Genomic DNA, 19453 nt, shown 5'->3' on the forward strand with positions numbered 1-19453 from the left:
TTTGCTGTTGTAGGGATTGTTCTGTTGACTCTGTTCTAATTGCTGAAGGTTTTGTGAGAGCGTATCCATCAAAAGTCTCTCTGTCTTTTTCGTGTATTCTCCTATTGCAATCAAACTACCTCTGGTGACTGCTTTCCCCGTTCCTCATAGGTTTTGATGCGAAGTATTCTCATTCTCTTTAGATTCTGGAAACTTTTTTGATCTACCCTCCTACTTGGTCAGTACCCACATATGTTGCAGAAGATCATTATTCATTCTCCAATTGTTTGTTTGTTTTTCTGGTCGTCCTTTTATTGATTTCCAGCTTTATGGCATGGGGATCCAAAAACGAAGTCTATATAATCTCTATGTATTTAAATTTACTAAGGCTTGACTTGTGTCCCGGCACGTGGTCTATTTTTGAATATGTGTCATGCGTGCTCGAGAAGAATGTGTATTTTTTGCATTTGGATGGAAAGCTCTAAATATGTCTATCAGATCTAGTTGCTTAATTTTAGTGCTTAGCTCTATGATCTCTTTGCTGAAGTTCCTTCCCAATGGTCTATCTTTTGCTGAAAGCTACTGTAATTGTTGAGCCTATGATACCTTTTTTCATTTTCTGAATAGTTTGATAAATTTCACTGGTCTCTCATTTGGTGCATATATATTTATTATGCTCACAGGTTCTTGGTAAAGTGATACTTTGAGCATTATAAAGTGCCCCTCCTTATCTCTTTTTATGGTTTGAACCTTGAGATCAGTTTTGTCTGAGATTAGGATTGAGACTGCTACTTTTGTTGAGTTGCCATTTTCCTGGTATATTTTCCTCCAGCCTTTTATTCTTACTTTATTCATGTCTCCATGCATAAAATTCGTTTCCTGCAGGCAACAGATTGATGGGCTATGTTTTCCAAGCTAGTCTGCAAGGTTTTTTATTTTAACGTAGGAGTTTGTCCGTTGACCTTTAGAGTTATTAACACGATTTGTGAATTCATTAATGACATCTCATGTCTTTTGATTTGGGTGTTTTCCTATCACCCTTCTTATCGCTGTGCTGTGTCTTTGTGGAGGGCTTCTTTATTGCCATCTTTTGTCCTTCTGGCCATGTTATTTTGATGATTGGTTATTGGCTCATTGGCTTCTGGTTGGAGTTGGGCTTTATAGTGTTCTCCTGTTTGTGCTTGGTGGACGTTGGTTTTCTGGCCATAGTGAGTAGGCAAGAATCTTCCTCAGGGGGATTGGGTGTCTCACAGCATATTCTTTAACTTTTTCCTTGCCCTGGAAAACCCTTATGTCTACATCTATCTTCATAGATAATTTGGCAGGGTAAAGGATTCTAGAGGAGGCATTTTTTTTTTCTTTCAGCTTTTGGAAGATATTTATCCACTCTCTCCTCCTCTTCATGGTTTCTGTTGATAGGTCTAAGCATATTCTTACCTGAGTGCCCTTGTACATGACCATGTTCCTTTCCCTTAATGCTCTTAGGATTTTCTCTTTTTCCTCAAAGTTTGATGGTTTAACTATTATATGCCATGGTGAGCTCTTCCTGGGGTTTAATCTACTTGGTGTCCTCTCTGCTTCCTGTATTCTGGTTCTCATTCATTAGGGTAGGGAAATTTTCTTTGAGAAATTCCCTTGTTAATTTAGCTGTTGATTTCTTTGCTGTGTCTTGTTCATAGAGGAACTGAGATCATTGTCATTGATCTCAGGTTTTCTTCAACCTCTTTTATTATCCTGTTTGATGGTTTTTCTCATTTGCTGAGGTCTGCCTGAATGCCTTCAAGATCACTGATACGGTTCTCAGCCTCTTCTAGTCTGTTCATGAGATCGCTGAACTTGTGTGCATCTTCTGCTACTTCATCTGTTAGCTCCTGTATTTCCTTTGGTGCATAGATTCATTCCCTCTATTGTGGACTTTATCCCCTCTCTCATGACCCTCATTCCCTCTATCATTGCATCCTTATTCAATGTAGCTCCTCTCATCTCCTGTATTACTCCAAGCAGCCTTCTTAAAATTTCATTTTGTGGCAGATCCACATCAGATACTTCTATGAGCATCATTAGTTGTACTGATGTGATTTGTTTTTCTTGTTTACTTGTTAGGAGTGATGTGGTATGCTGTTGTTTAATGATGATTTTGAACAGGTGGACACCATATTTCTGGGAGACCAAGCGGCCCTGCATACTTTCACTGTGGGAATGGCAACAGTGCTTTCAAGGGATGTTGTGGTCTACTATGGAGGTTGGTCAGGCTGCTGTGTAGGCAGGTGCCTTGGTGACTCAGTGGCCAACAGTGGTAAGAGGTGGCAAGCACCAGTGAAGATAGCTATGGGGAACTCAATTTGACTAGTGGATAGCTCTGGAACAGTGGTAGGGCTATAGGGGGTCAATAGGCAGTTGGAGTCGCTGTTAGTTTCTAAGGTGCTGTGACCCAGGTGGGCTGGGATAGCTCCCAGTACTGGGTCGCTGTTCCCCTGTATTCCAGATCTAGGCTAGGTTTGAGGCAAGGATACCCTCTGGGTCTGGGATGTTCTCTCCACTGATTCATTTGCTGCATGGCCTGGGAGAAGATGGGGCAGCAAAGAACCCCAAGCTGGGGTAGATGCATGTAGCACCTATCAAAGACCCTAGGGCCTGGGTGCTTGCTGGGAGGGCCTGCAATGACCTGGTCTGCGACTCTCCATGGTTCTGGGTGAGGCAGTGCACAGGTGGCCTGCAAAGACACAGCCTGAGACTCTAGGCAAGGCAATTCGAGGCGGGCCTGCCAGGCCCCTGTCTTTGAATCAGGCTCCTGCCACTAAGGCAGAAGTGGTGCTGCGTGCCTGCAAGGACCGGGCCCTGCTGCTGCAAGCGGCGAGCTCTAATAGCCCTGGCCCTAGTCTTCGCTTTCCTTCGGTTCTGGGAGAGTTGGTTCAGCGGGCTACTTGGACTAGCTACTGCTCGGGTAGAGGCAGGGTGTGGCACAGTTCGCTGGACTGGAAGAAAAGGGGCCTGGGAGATGCAGGGGCTGCCAGAAGCCGTCGTGCAAGGGAAATTGTGGGCGGAAAGTGCAGGTTTAGCTCCCTGTGGCTGGCAAGACAATGGGACTATGATAAACTGAGGCACCCTTGAAATGGCAGGAGCTGGGCCCTGCTGACCAGGCAGGCGTTACCGTATGTGGGGTTGGAAGTGACCCAGGGACTGGTGCTGGGTGCACCCAGCCACAGGCACTCAAACCTGCTGCAGCCCTGGGGCCCTGGGTGCCTGCCAGGAGGGACCAGAGCTTACAGGCAGAATCGCTGCTAGCCCCATGGAGGGAGGGGAACTGTGGAAGATAGGAGCAGCTCCCCAGGTGGGAGCAGCGAGTGGACAGCTCCTATGTGGTGGTCACACCTGGCCTTGGGGAGCTCTACATGATAGCTGTCCTGTTTCTGGAACAGCGACCAGGCAAGGCGGTCAATGGGAGTAGGCACTGGCTGGTGGCGAGGTGCACAAGGGTTGCACAGCCCACAGGAAATCCCTGCTCTATGGAGCCAGCTCTCCAGGGCTTGAAATAAAGCAGATGCTGGAAAGGGCCACCTCCTGGACAGGGAGGACCCCTCATATGGACCTTTCCACTCACCAGAACACTGCCACTTGACCTCCCACTCACCAGAATCACCAGAGCTCCCCGCATGGGCTGCTTAACTTGGCGCCACCTTCATGTTGCTCAAATTTTGAGGATTATAGTCTCATTGGCATTGAGTTGTAATCTACACTGAAATCTGGAATCCCTGATCTTTATTAGCAAGTGCTTCAAGTTTCCTTCACTTTCAGTAAGCAAGGTGTGTTATCTGCACACTCTAGGTTGTTAGTAAACCTTCCTCCAATTCTGATCCCATATTCTTCTTAAAATGATCCAAGTTCTCTGCTTAGCATAATGAATGAATATGTATGACAAAGAAATGATACCACCCTGAAACGCACCTCCCTGATTTAAAACAAGGTAGTATTCCCTTTTGCTCTACACCCAACTATCCATTGATTTAATTATGTACAGGCTCTGCATGAGCACAATTAATTGTTCTGGAATTCCTCTTTCTTTTCAAGACTATGTGTAATTTATTATGTGCAATACAGCCAAATGCCTTGGCATAGTCAATAAAACACTAGTGAACTCCTTTCTGGTATTCTCTGCTTTCAGCCAAGATCCATCTGACAGCAGCATTAATGTCCCTTGTTCTGTGTCCTCTTAAGATTCCAGCCTGGTCCTCTGGCCGCTACCTATTACTGCAACCATTGTTGGATGATCATCAGCAAAATTTTACCTTCATTAATAATACTTCCCAATATTTGAACATTATTTTGCTTTACCTTTCTGTGGAAAGGGTACAAAAGTAGTTCTCTGCCAGTCAATTGGTCAAGTAACTGTTTTCCAAATTCCATGGTATAGTCAAGTAAGTGCTTGAGTGTTCATCAGCTTGTTGGAACATTTTAATTGGTTATCCATCAATTCCTGGAGTTTTGTTTTTGGCCAATGCATTCACCACAGCTTGAACTTCTTCAGTACCATGTTTCTCGCTCATATGCTATTTCATGAAATGGTTGAAGGTCTACTAGTTCTTTTTTGGAAAAATGACTCTGTATTTTTCCCCATCTTCTTTGGATACTTCCTACATTCAATATTTGTTCCATAGAATCTTTCAAGATTTGAACTTGAGGTCTGAATTTTTTCTTGAGTTCTTTTGGTTTAAGATATGCCCAATGTGTGTTCTTCCTTTTGGTTTTCTAACTCTAGGTCTTTGCCTGTTTCATTAGATTTGGCTTTGGCTTTGGCTTTGCTAGTTGCCCTCGGGAATTTTCTGTTCAGCTAATTTACTTCATATTAAGCAAATGAGCTGAACAGAAATGTTCATGCCAAAGCATTTCTTCCATTTTCCTCAGCTATGCTATGATTAAGGGTAAGTTTCAGCGTCTCTGGTGACATTTATTTTCATCCTTTCTTTCTTCCCTATCTTTTTAAATACCTTTTGTTTTCTTAATCAATGATGTTCTTCATGTCCCTTTTCCTTCCACAACCCATCAGGTATACTGTCACTGATGTATAATGAGTCAAATCTGTTTTTGAGATGTTCCCAAAATTCACCTGGGCTAGTTCCCAAAATTCAGCTGGGCTAGACTAAAGGTCATATATGGCTCTCATAGATTTATTTTAATATCTCCAGCTTCAACCATAACTTAAATATGAGCAATGATGGTCTGTTACATAGCCAGCCCCTAACCCGGTTCTGGCTGTGTTATTGAATGTTTCCATCATCTCTTCCCATGGATACAGTCAATTTTATTTCTGTGTATTTTATCAGGAGAAGTCTATTTGTATAGTCACTATTTGTTTTTGTTTTTTTTAATAGTTTTATTAGGGGCTCACACAACTCTTATCACAATCTATACATTCATCAATTGTATAAAGCACATTTGTACATTAATTGTCCTCATTATGCTCAAAACATTTGCTCTCCACCTAAGACTCTTTGTGTTGTTGACAAAAGGTATTTGCTATGAATCAGTCGCTGGTTTTCAAAAATTCTATCATACTATTTCCAAGCTCATTTCTATCACCAACACCATATTTCCATATTTTCCAACTACTATTATTTCCTCTTTATTTCCAAGTTTTACATTCCAATCACTAATGATTATCAGTGTAGCTTGATTGCTTTTGGTCAATTTCTTACTGAAAGTTTATAGAATCCTTCAATTTCTAGTGGTGGATAGATATAATCCCTTAATAGACAGCACTGTCCTTCAAGATTGCTCTTGAAATTGTTCTTTTTGATGATAAATGCAATATCATTCCTCTTGCTTGTGTCATTTCTAGAATATTAAAGCATACAATTTTGTGATGGCTTGAATTTATTGTATTTATATTATAATTAAAATAAACTGTGGGTAGCATTAAGAAAAGAATTCCCAAATACTTCATTGTGTTCGTACAAATCTTGCATATAGAACAAGACTTCACTCTAACAGAAGTGCATATTGTGTCATTTAAAATCAAGAAAGGTGTACATCAGTCTTTTATCCTTTCATAATACCTATTCAATCTGTATGCTGAGCAAACAACCCTGGAAATAACAATAATTGGTAAGATAATGCAAGACCAAGAGGTATTCATTCTGTTGAATATGAGCTCAGCAGCAGGCAAAACAATCTGTGTGCTGAGAAAATGTACAAGAGCAATATGAAGAAGAATGCAACATCAGAATTGGAGGAAGACACATTAACAATCTGTGATATTCAAGTAACAGAATCTTGCTTACTGAAATTGAGAAAACATTGAGTCTTTTGTTGATGACAATGATGTGTAGGTTCAGTTAAACATGATGGCACGGTGGCAACAATATTGGGGTCACACAAAATGCCCATAAGCATGGCCCAGGATTGAACAGGGTTTCATTTTGTTGTTCACATGATTTCTGTGAGCCAGAGTTGGCTCAAGGTCACCTCACAGCAAGAACACATGAATGGAAGATGCACACATGGACACACAGCATCTGATGCACTGATATGTATAATAAATATAGGTATGCTGCAAGGTTAATATGTATTTCCTTAAGTATTTATTGCCTATTTCAATATAAAGGAAAGGAAGGAAAAAATTTTTTCTTGATAATTGTAAAAATATTTTCATTCCACTGATTATATATGTATACATATATATGCATGCACAGAAGCAACTTTTTATGGGAGCAGAATGCCTAGTCATTCTCCCTTGGAGTTGCTAGTGCTTTTGAACTACATTCCTTTTCGTTAACAGCCCAATATGTAACCACTACATCACCAGGACTACTAGACATATGCTTGTGGGGGAAATATGAAGCACCATGTATAGATGGATAAAGAACAATGTATGTCAAATAATTATATTTGTAGACAGATATGCATTCCTATGTGGTCAGAAACAGAGTCACACGTGTTTACATACAAAGGTATGTGTACAGTTGAATCAATGCCTGAGTATCACTGGATACAAAACCTGGTGAGCTAGTTAGTTATAATAGACAACAAGGTTTACGTAGTAATCAAAGTAACCTGTCTCATGTGGAATTATGGCATTGGCTACTTAACCACGGTGTCCCTAGGAATGAAATAGATGGGAAACCTACAAATATTTATATTGTCCATACAGGCAGAAGAATAGTAGATGAGGTGAACAGAAGAACAGACAGTCACGATCACTAATTAATTCCCAGTCCTGAGCCAGTTTACAAACCCACAACCCCTTGAATGAAGGGAAGGCTGGGTCCCTTTGAAGGAGGACCCTGCTACATCACCGAAGGTCTATACTATTAGTCTTTCATCTAGCCTTCCCCAAAGGGACCTGCAGCCTTTAACAAGAGTGACTGTTCTTTGGGCGAAAGGAAATAATCAAACTTTTTAGAGATTACTGGACACTTGCTCTGAACTGACACTAATTCCAGGAGACCCAAAGTGTTTCAAAGGCTCACCAGTCAGAGTGGGGGCTTATGGAGGTCAAGTTATCCATGGAGATTTAGCTCAGGTATGCCTCACTGTGGGTCCAGTTGGCCCCCAGGCACATCCTGTGGTTATTTCCCCAGTTCCATAATGCATCATTGGAATAGACATACTTAGTCACTGGCAGAACCCCCATATTGGATCCCTGAAATGTGAAATAATGGCTATCATGGTAGGAAAGGCCAAGTGGACACCATTAGACCTGCCATTGCCTAGGAAAATAGTAAACAAAAAGTAGTACCGCATTCCTGGAGGGATTGCAGAGATCAGTGCCACCATCAAAGACTTGAAAAATGCAGGGGTGGTGATTCCTACTACATACCCATTTATCTCACCTATTTGGCCTGTAAAGAAGACAGATGGATCCTGGAGAATGACAATGGATTATCATAAACTTAACCAGGTGGTGATTTCAATTGCAACTGCTGTTCCAGATGTGAGTTCATTACTTGAGCAGATTAATGTTTCTCCTGGTACTTGGTATGCAGCTATTGATCTGGCTAATACCTTCTCTCAATACCAGTCTCAAAGGGCCACCAGAAGCAGTTTGCCTTCAGCTGGCAGGGGCAAAAATATGCTTTCACAACTCTCCCCCAGGGGTACATCAACTCTTCTGCCCTGTGCCATAATTTAGTCCTAAGGGAACTTGATCACCTGTCTATTCCACAAAATGTCACACTGGTTCATTATATTGATGACATCACGCTGATTAGACCCACTAAGGAGGATGTATCAAAGACTATAGATTCATTGGTACAATATCTGCATACAAGAGATTGGGAAATTAACACAATGACAATTCAGGTACCCTCCAACTCAGTAAAATTTCTAGGGGTCCAGTGGTATGGGTCATGTTGAGATGTTCCCACTAAAGTGAAGACTAAACTATTGCATTTGGAGCCCTCAATGACTAAAAAGGAGGCACAGCACCTAGTGGGTGTATTCGGATTATGGAGGCAACATATCCCTCACCTGGGTGTTCTACTTCGACCTATTTATCAAGTGACACGAAAAGCCTCCAATTTTGAGTGGGGCCCAGCACAAGAATATGCTCTTCAACAGGCTCAGGCTGCCGTGCAAACTGCTTTGCTTCTTGGACCATATGATCCAGCTGACCCAATGGTGCTAGAGGTGTCAGTTGTAGATAAAGAGGCAGTGTGGAGTCTTTGGCAGACTCCTATTGGAGAATCACAGCGTAGATCATTGGGATTTTGGAATAAAGTCCTGCCATCCTCTGCAGACAACTACTCCCCCATTGAAAAACAGCTGTTAGACTGTTACTGGGCCTTAGTGGAGACTGAACACCTCACCATGGGCCACCAAGTCACCATGAGGTCTGAACTACCTATCATGAATGGGGTACTGTCTGACCCATGGAATCATAAAGTTGGACATGCGCAGCAACACTCCATTGTTAAATGGAAGTGGTATATACTAGACAAGGCCAAAGCAGGACCTGCAGGGACAAGTAACCTGCATGAAGTAGCCCAAATGCCCACAGTGTCCACTCCTGTCACATTACCTTTTTTTCTCCTAGTTTGCACCTATGGCCTCCTGGGGAGTTCCTTACCATACATTAACTGAAGACCAAAAAAGTCATGTTTGGTTTAGGGATGGCTCTGCATGATATGAACATGCCATTCATAAGTGGACAGCAGCAGCACTAAAGCCCCTTTCTAGGAACTCCCTAAAGAACAGTGGTGAAGGGAATTCTTCCCAATGGGCAGAAATTTGAGCAGTGCACCTGGCCGTTCAGTTTGCATATAAGGAAAAATGGCCGGATGTGATATTGTATACTGATTCATGACCTGTGGCTAATGGCTTGGCTGGATGGTCAGGGAATTGGAAGGACCATGATTGGAAAATTGGTGACAAGCAGTTGTGGGAAAGAGGTATGTGTATAGACTTCTCTGAATTGGCCAAGAAAATAAAGATCATTGTATCTCACGTGAATGTTCACCAAAAGATTACCTCTGAAGAGGAGGACTTTAATAATCAAGTGTATAAGATGACACATGCTGTGGAGACTGGTCCTCCTCTTTCCTCTGCCACCCCTGTTATCGCCCAATGGGCACATGAACATAGTGGACATGGCGGCAGGGATGGAGGTTATGCGTGGGCACAGCAATATGGACTTCCACTCATCAAGGTTGACTTGGCCACTGCCACTGCTGAGTGACCATTTGCCAGAAGCAGAAACCAACATTTAGTCCAAGATATGGGACCATTCCTCGGGAAGATCAACCAGCAACTTGGTAGCAATTTGATTGCTCCACTTCAATCATGGAGGGGACAGCGTTTTGTTTTTACTGGAATAGACACCTACTCTGGATATGGATTTGCTCTCCCTGCACGCAATACTTCTGCCAAAACTACTATTCGTGGACTTACAGAATGCCTCATCCACCAGCATGGCATCCCACATAGCATTGCTTCAGAGCAAGGAACTCACTTCACAGCAAATCCAATGCGGCAATGGGCCCATTCCCATGGAATCCACTGGTCATAGCATGTTCCTCATCATCCTGAAGCTGCTGGCTTGACAGAATGGTGGAATGGGTTCCTAGACACAATTACAGTGCCAACTAGGTGGAAACAACTGGCGGGGTTGGGGCAATGTTCTCCAGGAAGCTGTATACACTCAACCAGCGGCCAATATATGGTGCTGTGTCTCCAATAGCCAGAATTCATGGGTCCAGGAACCAAGGGGTGGAAGCTGGAGTGGCACCACTTACTATTACTCCTAGTGATCCACTTACAGCATTTTTGCTTCCTCTCCCAGCAACCCTGTGTTCCGCAGGCCTGGAGGTCCTGGTCCCTAAGAAAGGAACTCTCCCACCTGGAAACACAGCACGGATTCCACTGAACTGGCAGCTGAGAATGCCCCCTGGGCACTTTGAACTTCTCATGCCTTTGGATCAACAGGTCAGGAAGAGTGTCACTGTACTAAGTGGTATGATTGATCCTGATTATCAAGGAGAAATTGGACTTGTGTTACATAATGGAGGTAAAAAAAGAATATATCTGGAATCCAGGACATCCCAAGGGCCGACTCTTAGTGCTCCCATGCCCTGTGATTAAAGTAAATGGTAAATTACAGCAACCCAATCCTGATAGGACTTATAATGACCCAGACCCCTCCGGAATAAAATTCGGGTCACCCCACCAGGCAAAAAAACACAGCTAGCTGAGGTGCTTGCTGGGGGCAAAGATAATACAGAATGGGTAGTAGAAGGTAGTTCTATCAATTACGACCACATAATCAAATGCAAAAGCAAGGTTTGTAATTGTCAGTGTATTTTCTTTTTATGTGCTATTGCATTTCTTTCCTTTGTTCAGGTATGATATGTCAGATACAATTGGACTCAGTGTATTTCATTTATATGTATGATAGATGATTGATGATAAGTATAAGTGTGATTTCATCAATATTTGGAAATTATATAATTATATATGGCTACAGAATTGTGTACAGGTGCCAGGTTGGCAAGGGGTAGATTGAGGTAGCTAGTTTATTGTGCCAGCCTTGCCAATAAACATGTGGGATTAATTGAAGGATGGAGAGATAAATGGCTCGGCGACTCTCACCTTTCTTGTCTCTCGCTCTACGTTCGTTGGAGCTGTATGTGGCTCCCTTACTTGTTCTGTGCCTCAATTTTCGAGCTACACTGCCTGTGGGACACCTAATCTGTGGACTGTTTACCTGTAATTTGAGGTTCCTTCAAGACATGCTCTCCACAGAATTGGAATTTACTTCTCTTGAGCTGGGGATTCACTGTTGGTGACCTGAATGACTTTTGGTGACCTGGTTGACTGTTGGTGGCCTGCTTTGCTGTTTGCTGACTGTGCCTGGATAGCCTGAATTTTCTCTATGGAGGACTACCTGGCGGCCCTCAAAACTTGAAGGACTGCCAGTGTTTCACAACTGTCACGGGAGTGAGTTGCACTGAGCCATTAGTCCTTCTGTACAATATAACTGTTTATTTCTTGCATTACATATCTATCTATCTGTATCTATCTATATATATATAATTATTAGCAATCTGATTTTGTATCTCTAGAGAACCGTGTCTAACACACCTGATCATACAATACTCTATGTTTGGTCATACAAAACTACATGTGCTCTGGTATAGATGCAAGTAAGTATATGATAGACCATAGACCCACATATAATTGGATACAGATATATATATCTGATGGATATCAACCATGCATCATTAATGAATATCTTTATGTGTTCAGTTACATATCTGTAAATCACGGGAGTGAGTTGCACTGAGCCATTTGTACTTCTTTATAGATTAATTAACTGTTTATTTCTTATATTATGTATCTATTTAGCTACCTATAAAAATATAGAAAATTATTAGCATGCTGGTTTTGTTTCTTTAGAGAACCCTGTCTAACATAACTTGCAATTCAAAATGTAATTTTAATGTAAACTTTTTAAGCCTTGCAAAACAACAGAATACAAATTTAGGAAGGATAATTTTTTAAGTCTTCTATGCATTATTAAAGAGTTTTCAGTGGTACAAAGGAGAATCATTAACCAGAAGCTTAAACGTATTACTGAAAATATGTAATGAATAATGCTAGGAGAATATTTTGTTTGTTTGGAGAAAATAAGTTTGAAAATTCTCCCACAAAAATTTTTTAGGAGGATTGAAAAACAATTATTTAAAAAGTTATGTTTTAATATGCAAAGTTCATGAAAGAGCATGAGTGCTCAAAAAGAAATGATAAAATGAAAGAATTTGTATGTAGCATCCGCATATATAAAAATAAAAGTGGAGAGCAAATGCCTTGAGAATGATTGGGGCAGGGAATGTATGGATGTGCTTTATACAATTGATGTATGTATATGTATGGATTGTGGTAAGAGCTGTTGGAGTCCCTAATAAAATGTAAAAGAAGAAAAGAGAAAAAAATGATTAGGCCAAAGACTGTACAGATGTGCTTTATACAATTGATGTATGTATATGTATGAACTGTGAAAAGAATTGTATCAGCCCCAATAAATTGTTAAAAAAAAGAAAAATACAAAAAAAAGAATGAAGTTGAAAAAAAAATAACATATGAAAAATGAAAAAAAAATATATTAGAATGTAAAATTTATTTAAAAAATAAAAAATCTAGATGGCCGCCTGTTTATCTTCAAAACTTTAAGACCCCAGATGTTATACATTTAATAGCCGGGCACCATCAGCTACACATATTTAATATATGAAGAGTTCATCAAAATGCATCAGTAAAAATTGTGACTAAATCAGACTGCTGAGAATTCAAGAATATAAATAATTTAAAGTCTCTGAGATGAATTCTGTATCTCAGATATTATGCAAGAAAGAGAAAACACACAAATAACATGTAATTTCTCTGCCTCCAGGTACCTTGTAGGTCAGTGAACATAATTTAAAAATTAACTGAAATTTTTAATCATCATTTGAAATAATTATACAAATTTGAAAGTTGACTAAAAGTCCAAAAGTAGAACATTTAATATTGTTGACTCCAATGCAACCAAATGCTTCATATTATTTGATGAATAGTGGTATGCCTAGGAAGAACTGAGGTGATATAAGAAATATCCATGTAATTAAATCAACGCCAAGTTCAATGCTCTTGGTTTGATTCCAACCCATCATGACCACATAGGGTAGAATCACCCCAGAGGGTTTCAAATGCTGGAGAAGTGAACCCAAATACCCATCACCTGAGACCCTCATGATACAATATCAAATAGAAGAGACAGGGGCCCTTAATGTCTTTGACAAAAAATTCCCTATGATATCAGGGGCAGAAACTATTTTATTTAAGCCTGATATAACAAGAGAATTGTTCTCCAGGATTTCATGGGTAAGGTCTCTGTGAACACATCTATTCTGATCTCTTTATTACCTAAGAATCAATATTCTCTTAATAAGACATATGAGAATGGACACACCACATATTGTCAGCATTTTCCTTGATAATGAATCATTCAAGATAATTCCTTGTCAAGTTCTGCACTGTATGTTTGAAGGTAAGTGATTTGAATTTTGCTCATTTTAAATTTGAAAGTCAAATTCAAAATCCCAAATTAAGACCATGACACACTATAAACAATAAGTAGAGTATATGTTGAAAAATAACAAAGCTATTTTAGATGTGTTAAACTACCTTGGCAGATGAACAATATAACATCAAAGAGTGCTGCTTCACTTCAGGAGAAATTGGGAAAAGAACTAGAACTATCATTTTCTGCCTATCTTCACTGTTGATTCAGATTATTTTGGTATAGTTAGACTTTCAGTGATTAATTTAAAACTCTGAAGCATCTTTTCACTTAAACCTATATAGGTAATATAATGTAAGCAAAGCTACATTATTTAAGATATGTTGCAAATATGAAAATAAAAAACAAATGCGTCTAATTTAATATGGTTCTCTCTGTCTGGGTGGGGTAAATAATTTTTAGGACTTGTTTTGAATTGTGCTATTCTGAAATCTGCAATGACCACTATTAGTGATGAAAATAGTTAGAGTAATTTAATAAAGAAACACGGGGAAAGCGCTATGAACTAAATAAATATCTTGTGTTAGCTGGGCCATAAACCATTGCATGGAATATCAATCGATAGACTCAACAGAAGCATTCCACATAAAAATTGAATATAAAATTTCCTATGAAATGAAAACCTGAAAATTATATTTTCAACAAATGTTATCACTGGAAGAGATCCTATTTATGTTTTTCTTTATGCATATTTATTTAACATGATAAAATATTTACCATAATTAAATATTATAGCCTTGAAATAAACTCAAAAGCAATGGATTTGAATTTTGTTTTATTGTTTCCTGGAAGAGTCAAATCTAATTGAATGCAGGTGATCCATTTATTTGAGCATCATTTCCTTCTACTATCCCAAAGTTTCTTCATGGCATTCTTCATCTCTGCATTTCTTAGAGTATAAATCAGGGGATTCAACATTGGTGTAAAAACAGTGTAGAACACAGTCATGTATTTATCAATGGGTAAGGTGTAAGGAGGTCTCACATACATAAAGATACAAGGGACAAAGAAGAGGACCACCACAGTGATGTGCGAACCACAGGTAGATAAGGCTTTGCGTCTCCCTTCCTGACTTAGGTTCTTCAGGGAGTTCAGAATGACTCCATAAGAAATTAGTAAAAATAGAAAAATGGCCATACATATTACACCATCATTGGCAATCACAGTAAGGCCAATGATATAGGTGTCCGTGCAGGCAAGTTTTAATAAGGGGTACATGTCACAACCAAAGTGGTCAATGACATTGGAACCACAGAAGGGAAGGTCATAGACAAAGAGAAGGTGCAGGCCTGCATGCACAAAACCTCCAAACCAGGCCAATAGCAGCAACAGAACACACACCCGTTGGTTCATGATGGTCATGTAATGCAGAGGTTTACAGATTGCCATGTAGCGGTCATAGGCCATGACCACCAAAAGTAAAATCTCAGCACCACCAAATAAGTGTCCAATAAAGAGCTGGCTCATGCAAGCTTGGAAGGAAATGGTTTTCTTCTCATAGAGTAAATTTATAATCATATTTGGGGTGACTGAAGTAGAATAAACAGCATCCATGAATGACAAGTAGCCCAGAAAGAAGTACATCGGGGCATTCAGGGCTGGACTCATCAGCACAGTCACGACAATGAGGAGGTTACCCACCATTGTGATGATGTAAATGAGCAAGAACACAGCAAATAGTATTTTCTGACCCCGAAGACTCTGAGTGAGCCCTAAGAGGATGAACTCAGTCACATTGTTCCTTAGTTCCATACGTTCTTCTCTACATCACTTTTTCAGAATTAAGGACAAAGTTACCTGTAAATATAATGATGACGAGTGACTTTTTGAAGCCTTAAATTAATTTGTTTAGTAATTCAACAAATAGCTGTGATCTGTCATTAATCACCACTGTCTTAGATTGTAAGACTATAAAATGATTAAAGGCTGGTTTACAGCTTCAGTGAGCTTTCAAAAAAGTAAAGAGAATTGATTAATAACATATATGAAAATGCATATGCGAAGAGAGCAGTATAACAAATATGGTGGCCATATCTATTTTCCATATGAAAGAAAATAAAATTATGTAAAGATATAAAATATATTTGAACATCTATAACCAAAATTATTAAATGTCCTTATATTATTTTATATTATTTATATTATTTTATAGTTACATATACATGGATTATATATTATGTATGTATTGTGTCAAAATGCTTTATAGTATGCATAACAAGAAAATGTTAAAAGATTATAGATTTAATACAAAAGTAAAGGAATGTTTACTTAATAAGCATATATGCTAATAAACAAAATTATTTTCTACATTCTAGAAATAGCATTATCTTTTTCCCAATAACAAAAATTCCAAATGTACATATTTCATAATTTTAAAAAGTGAAATGTGGTTTTGACAAGGTAGTGTAGATCAGCAAGGAGAAAGCATAAAACTATACATACTTCTATTATGTCTAAATAAAAATATTTATATGCTCACAAAGGAAATATGGGAAAGTAGAATTTTTTGTTTAAACCTGTTTTCCTTTACATTGGTCGGTGTGCAGGAATGCAAAAGTTGAGAGGCAATTCCAAGGGGAAAATGTGTGCATAAAGAGACACACACCCAAATGGAATGTCTCTGCTAGAAATATTAAATATTATAAATATTAAACAACCCTGATAGCTCTTATAATAATCTTAGTAATGTTATCTAGTTAAGATAGCTCTATGACAATGAATTCAATATCTTACCTAATAATTAGGACCTCCTCTTCCCAATACACGGATCTTCTGTGTCTGTGACAAAAACCTGTGTGTGTGTGTGTGTGTGTGTGTGTGCATTAAAAGCCATACTCTCTGTAACTCTTCACACAGTGATCCTGCAATCCCCCCTCTATTTCCTACATGAACCATTTTCCTGTCTACATCTTCTCTGCATTTACACTAGATAATATCTTGATTGTTTAAACAATTTATCCTTCAACTCCACATTCCTTTTAAGAAAGTGACAGAATTCTCTGTTCTTTACACAAATACCTTCCCTTTGCTAAATGTTATGATCAATTTTGGTCCTTGTCTTGCCCAAACTATCAGTCCTGTGAGTAGAAATAATAGCTTTCTTGTCTAACTGCTGCTGGTGTTGTTGTTAAGTGCTGCCGAGGTAGTGTCACCTCATAGTTGTGTCATGTGTAACAGAAGAAAAGACCCACTGCCCGGTGATGTCCCATCCTCACAAGTATTCCAATAGTTGGGTTCCTTATTGAAAGCACTCTGTCAACCCATACATTACCTTAAGTTCTTCCAATTTATTAATTCAAAACTTAAAAACTTACAGAGTTCTCTAATTATAGCAGATTGATAATGTTTACAGAACCCTTGCACTGAAGCTTTTTAATGATATTTACAAATACATGTAAAATCTGGCCATATATTTACCCTTGAAATTAATTTCAAAGAACACTGGTGTCTGAGAAGGTAAATGCACTCTAGATCTTTATATTGTGAAAACATGCAAAAGGGTATTACAGATTTGAGTCAATTTCCATACATTTTATCAATCTTTAATGTGGTTGATATTCCAAATCATTTGAAAATGTTTGACTTTCCAAAGCACACATTCAATATTCTCTTGTTCAGCCTAAAGCTTAGTGAAACCTCTTACGTATAAAAATGCTTCCCAGATTACCTGCAAAACCAAGCAGTCATTTGATGCCAATTTGAAATTCCAGCACCCAAAAGATAGCAGCTTCTTAACTGATGCCATTTCTGTGGATAGATAAAGTAAGATCCCACACAGTCTATCACCAGATCAAATGAAGTGTGCCTATTTATAAAACATTTCCATGCTTCAGGAAGTCAGTATCATCTCAGTCTTTCAAAAAATTGTTATCTTTTAAATGATTAGGACATATCAAATCGGTTCTGCAAACAAAAGAAGACAACATTTTCAGTCATAGTCCAAACAACCCCATTGTAGGCATAATTTTTTTCTAAAACAAACAAATGTTAAATAAGCAATGGAGTTAAAAATTTAAGTAAATTCCACAGGAAAGACACATGGGAATTATTCAGATAAATATTTTACAGTTTGTGTTTCAGAAGTAAAAGTGTTTACAAACATCTCAGTCTTGATACTGGCATGATTTCCTAGAGCATAGTTGTGCTTTGGTTTGTTTGAATGATGGAGAATAATTTCATTTCCATATCTAGTTATGTGTTGAGCCCATCATTTCTTTCCCCAAAAAAGCCAGCCATGCTACAACTCGTATAGACAAGTATTCTCTTTGATGAGAGCAATAATCTTTACGCATTTTATTTGTATTTGAACTACAATAAATATTGTTGAGTCATTTAATTGGTATATCTCAAAGATGATTATTCTATAATTAAACTCATTGGGACTTTAATCATAATTCTGAGAATAGATCCCTCATCCCCAGAGATACCAAAAGAATAATCATCCATATTAAAAATGGTCATGAGGACCAGGTCCTCAGGAGAGGAAAGTGCACAAAGGGAAAATCTGAGGTCAAACACCAATAGGTAAGAGCCCATGTCAGGCAGTTTGAATAGGAAAATCTATCTTGTTTCAATCATGACCTTCAATTAGGCAATCATTACATGGTTTCTTCTTCAGCAGAAGAAACTAGTGCCAATAAGAATTTGTGGCCAACTTCAGTGATCTACTCTGTATTCTTTTAACAAGACAGAAAATCAAAACTCTACTTGTGAAAGTCATAAATCTTTGTTACTATCAGCCTCATTCTACACTAATTAATATTCAAAATGCATGTTAAAGGATAGTATAACATATGCCAGTGTTCTCAAAGATCCCATATTCTTGAGAGATGTGGAAAAAAGTTAGATACAATGTTGTTGTTTTTGTTTGTGTTTCTTGTTGTTGTCCTTGTCAGCAGTGATCAAATCAGTGCTGACCCACAGAGTCCCTACACTGTAGACTAACACACTGCTCAGTGTCCTCCATTCTCACAGTTGTTGTGCTTGAGCTCATGGTTGCAGTCACTGTGCCAGTTCATTTGCTGGGAGACTTCCTATTTTTCACTGCCCATCTAGGAAGGATGCTATCCTTCTCTAGAGACTGTGGTCTCCTGACAGCATGTCCAAAGTGCTTGAGAAGCAGTCTCGCCATCCTCAAGTCCATGGATTGATCTGAATGTACTTCTTCCAAGAGAGATTTGTTTGTTCCCGTGGCAGTCCATTGCACCCTCAATATTCTTCTCCAGCATAACTCAGAAGTATTGATTCTTCTTTGGGCTTCCTGATTCAGGGTCCAGCATTCCCATGTACATGAGGAAATTTAAAGTACTATGGCTTGGATCAGGCACACTTTAGTTCTCAAAGTAACGTCTCTCCTTTTAAACACTCTGAAGAGGTTTGGTGCAGCAAATTTTGTCAATGCACCTTGTCCTTTGATAATCCTGACTTCTGATTCCATGAGAATCGATTGTAGATTGAAGCAAGACAAAATCCTTGACAACACTGCTCTAATTTCTGTTCATCATGTTACCTTTTGGTCAGATTTTGAGGATTATAGTCTCATTGTCATTGAGTTGTCATCTATACTGAAAGCTGGAATCCCTGATCCTTATTAGCAAGTGCTTCAACTTTCCTTCACTTTTAGTGAGCAAGATGTGTCATGTGCACACTCTAGGTTGTTAGTAAACCTTCCTCCAATTCTGATGCCATATTCTTCTTAAAATAATCCAAATTCTGTGCTTATTTGCCTGGCATACTGAATAAATAATGATGGAAAAAGTGATACAATCCTGAAACATGCCTTCCCTGATTTAAAACTGCGCCTTGGTTTATTCATGAACGGACTCTGCGTGAGCAAAATTAATTGTTCTGGAATTCCCCATTCTTTTCAAGACTATCTGTAATTGTCATGGCCAACACAGCCAAACGCCTTGGCATAGTCAA

At 39.0% G+C, this 19453-nt stretch overlaps 1 protein-coding gene across 1 annotated transcript; it reads right to left on the minus strand.

Moving 5' to 3' along the window:
- Positions 1 to 14365: 14365 nt before the first annotated feature.
- LOC142446553 (olfactory receptor 4A15-like) lies at positions 14366 to 15286 on the minus strand. The gene has a single exon (XM_075548306.1). The coding sequence runs from the start codon at positions 15281 to 15283 to the stop codon at positions 14366 to 14368; it is 918 nt and encodes a 305-aa protein (XP_075404421.1). The 5' UTR covers positions 15284 to 15286.
- Positions 15287 to 19453: the final 4167 nt, after the last annotated feature.

The sequence above is a fragment of the Tenrec ecaudatus genome, chromosome 4 (assembly GCF_050624435.1).
Source record: "Tenrec ecaudatus isolate mTenEca1 chromosome 4, mTenEca1.hap1, whole genome shotgun sequence".
Taxonomy (NCBI): domain Eukaryota; kingdom Metazoa; phylum Chordata; class Mammalia; order Afrosoricida; family Tenrecidae; genus Tenrec; species Tenrec ecaudatus.

Excerpts from the sequence above, each read along its gene's own strand:
- LOC142446553 (XM_075548306.1), bottom strand. The coding sequence starts at position 15,283 with ATGGAACTAAGGAACAATGTGACTGAGTTCATCCTCTTAGGGCTCACT.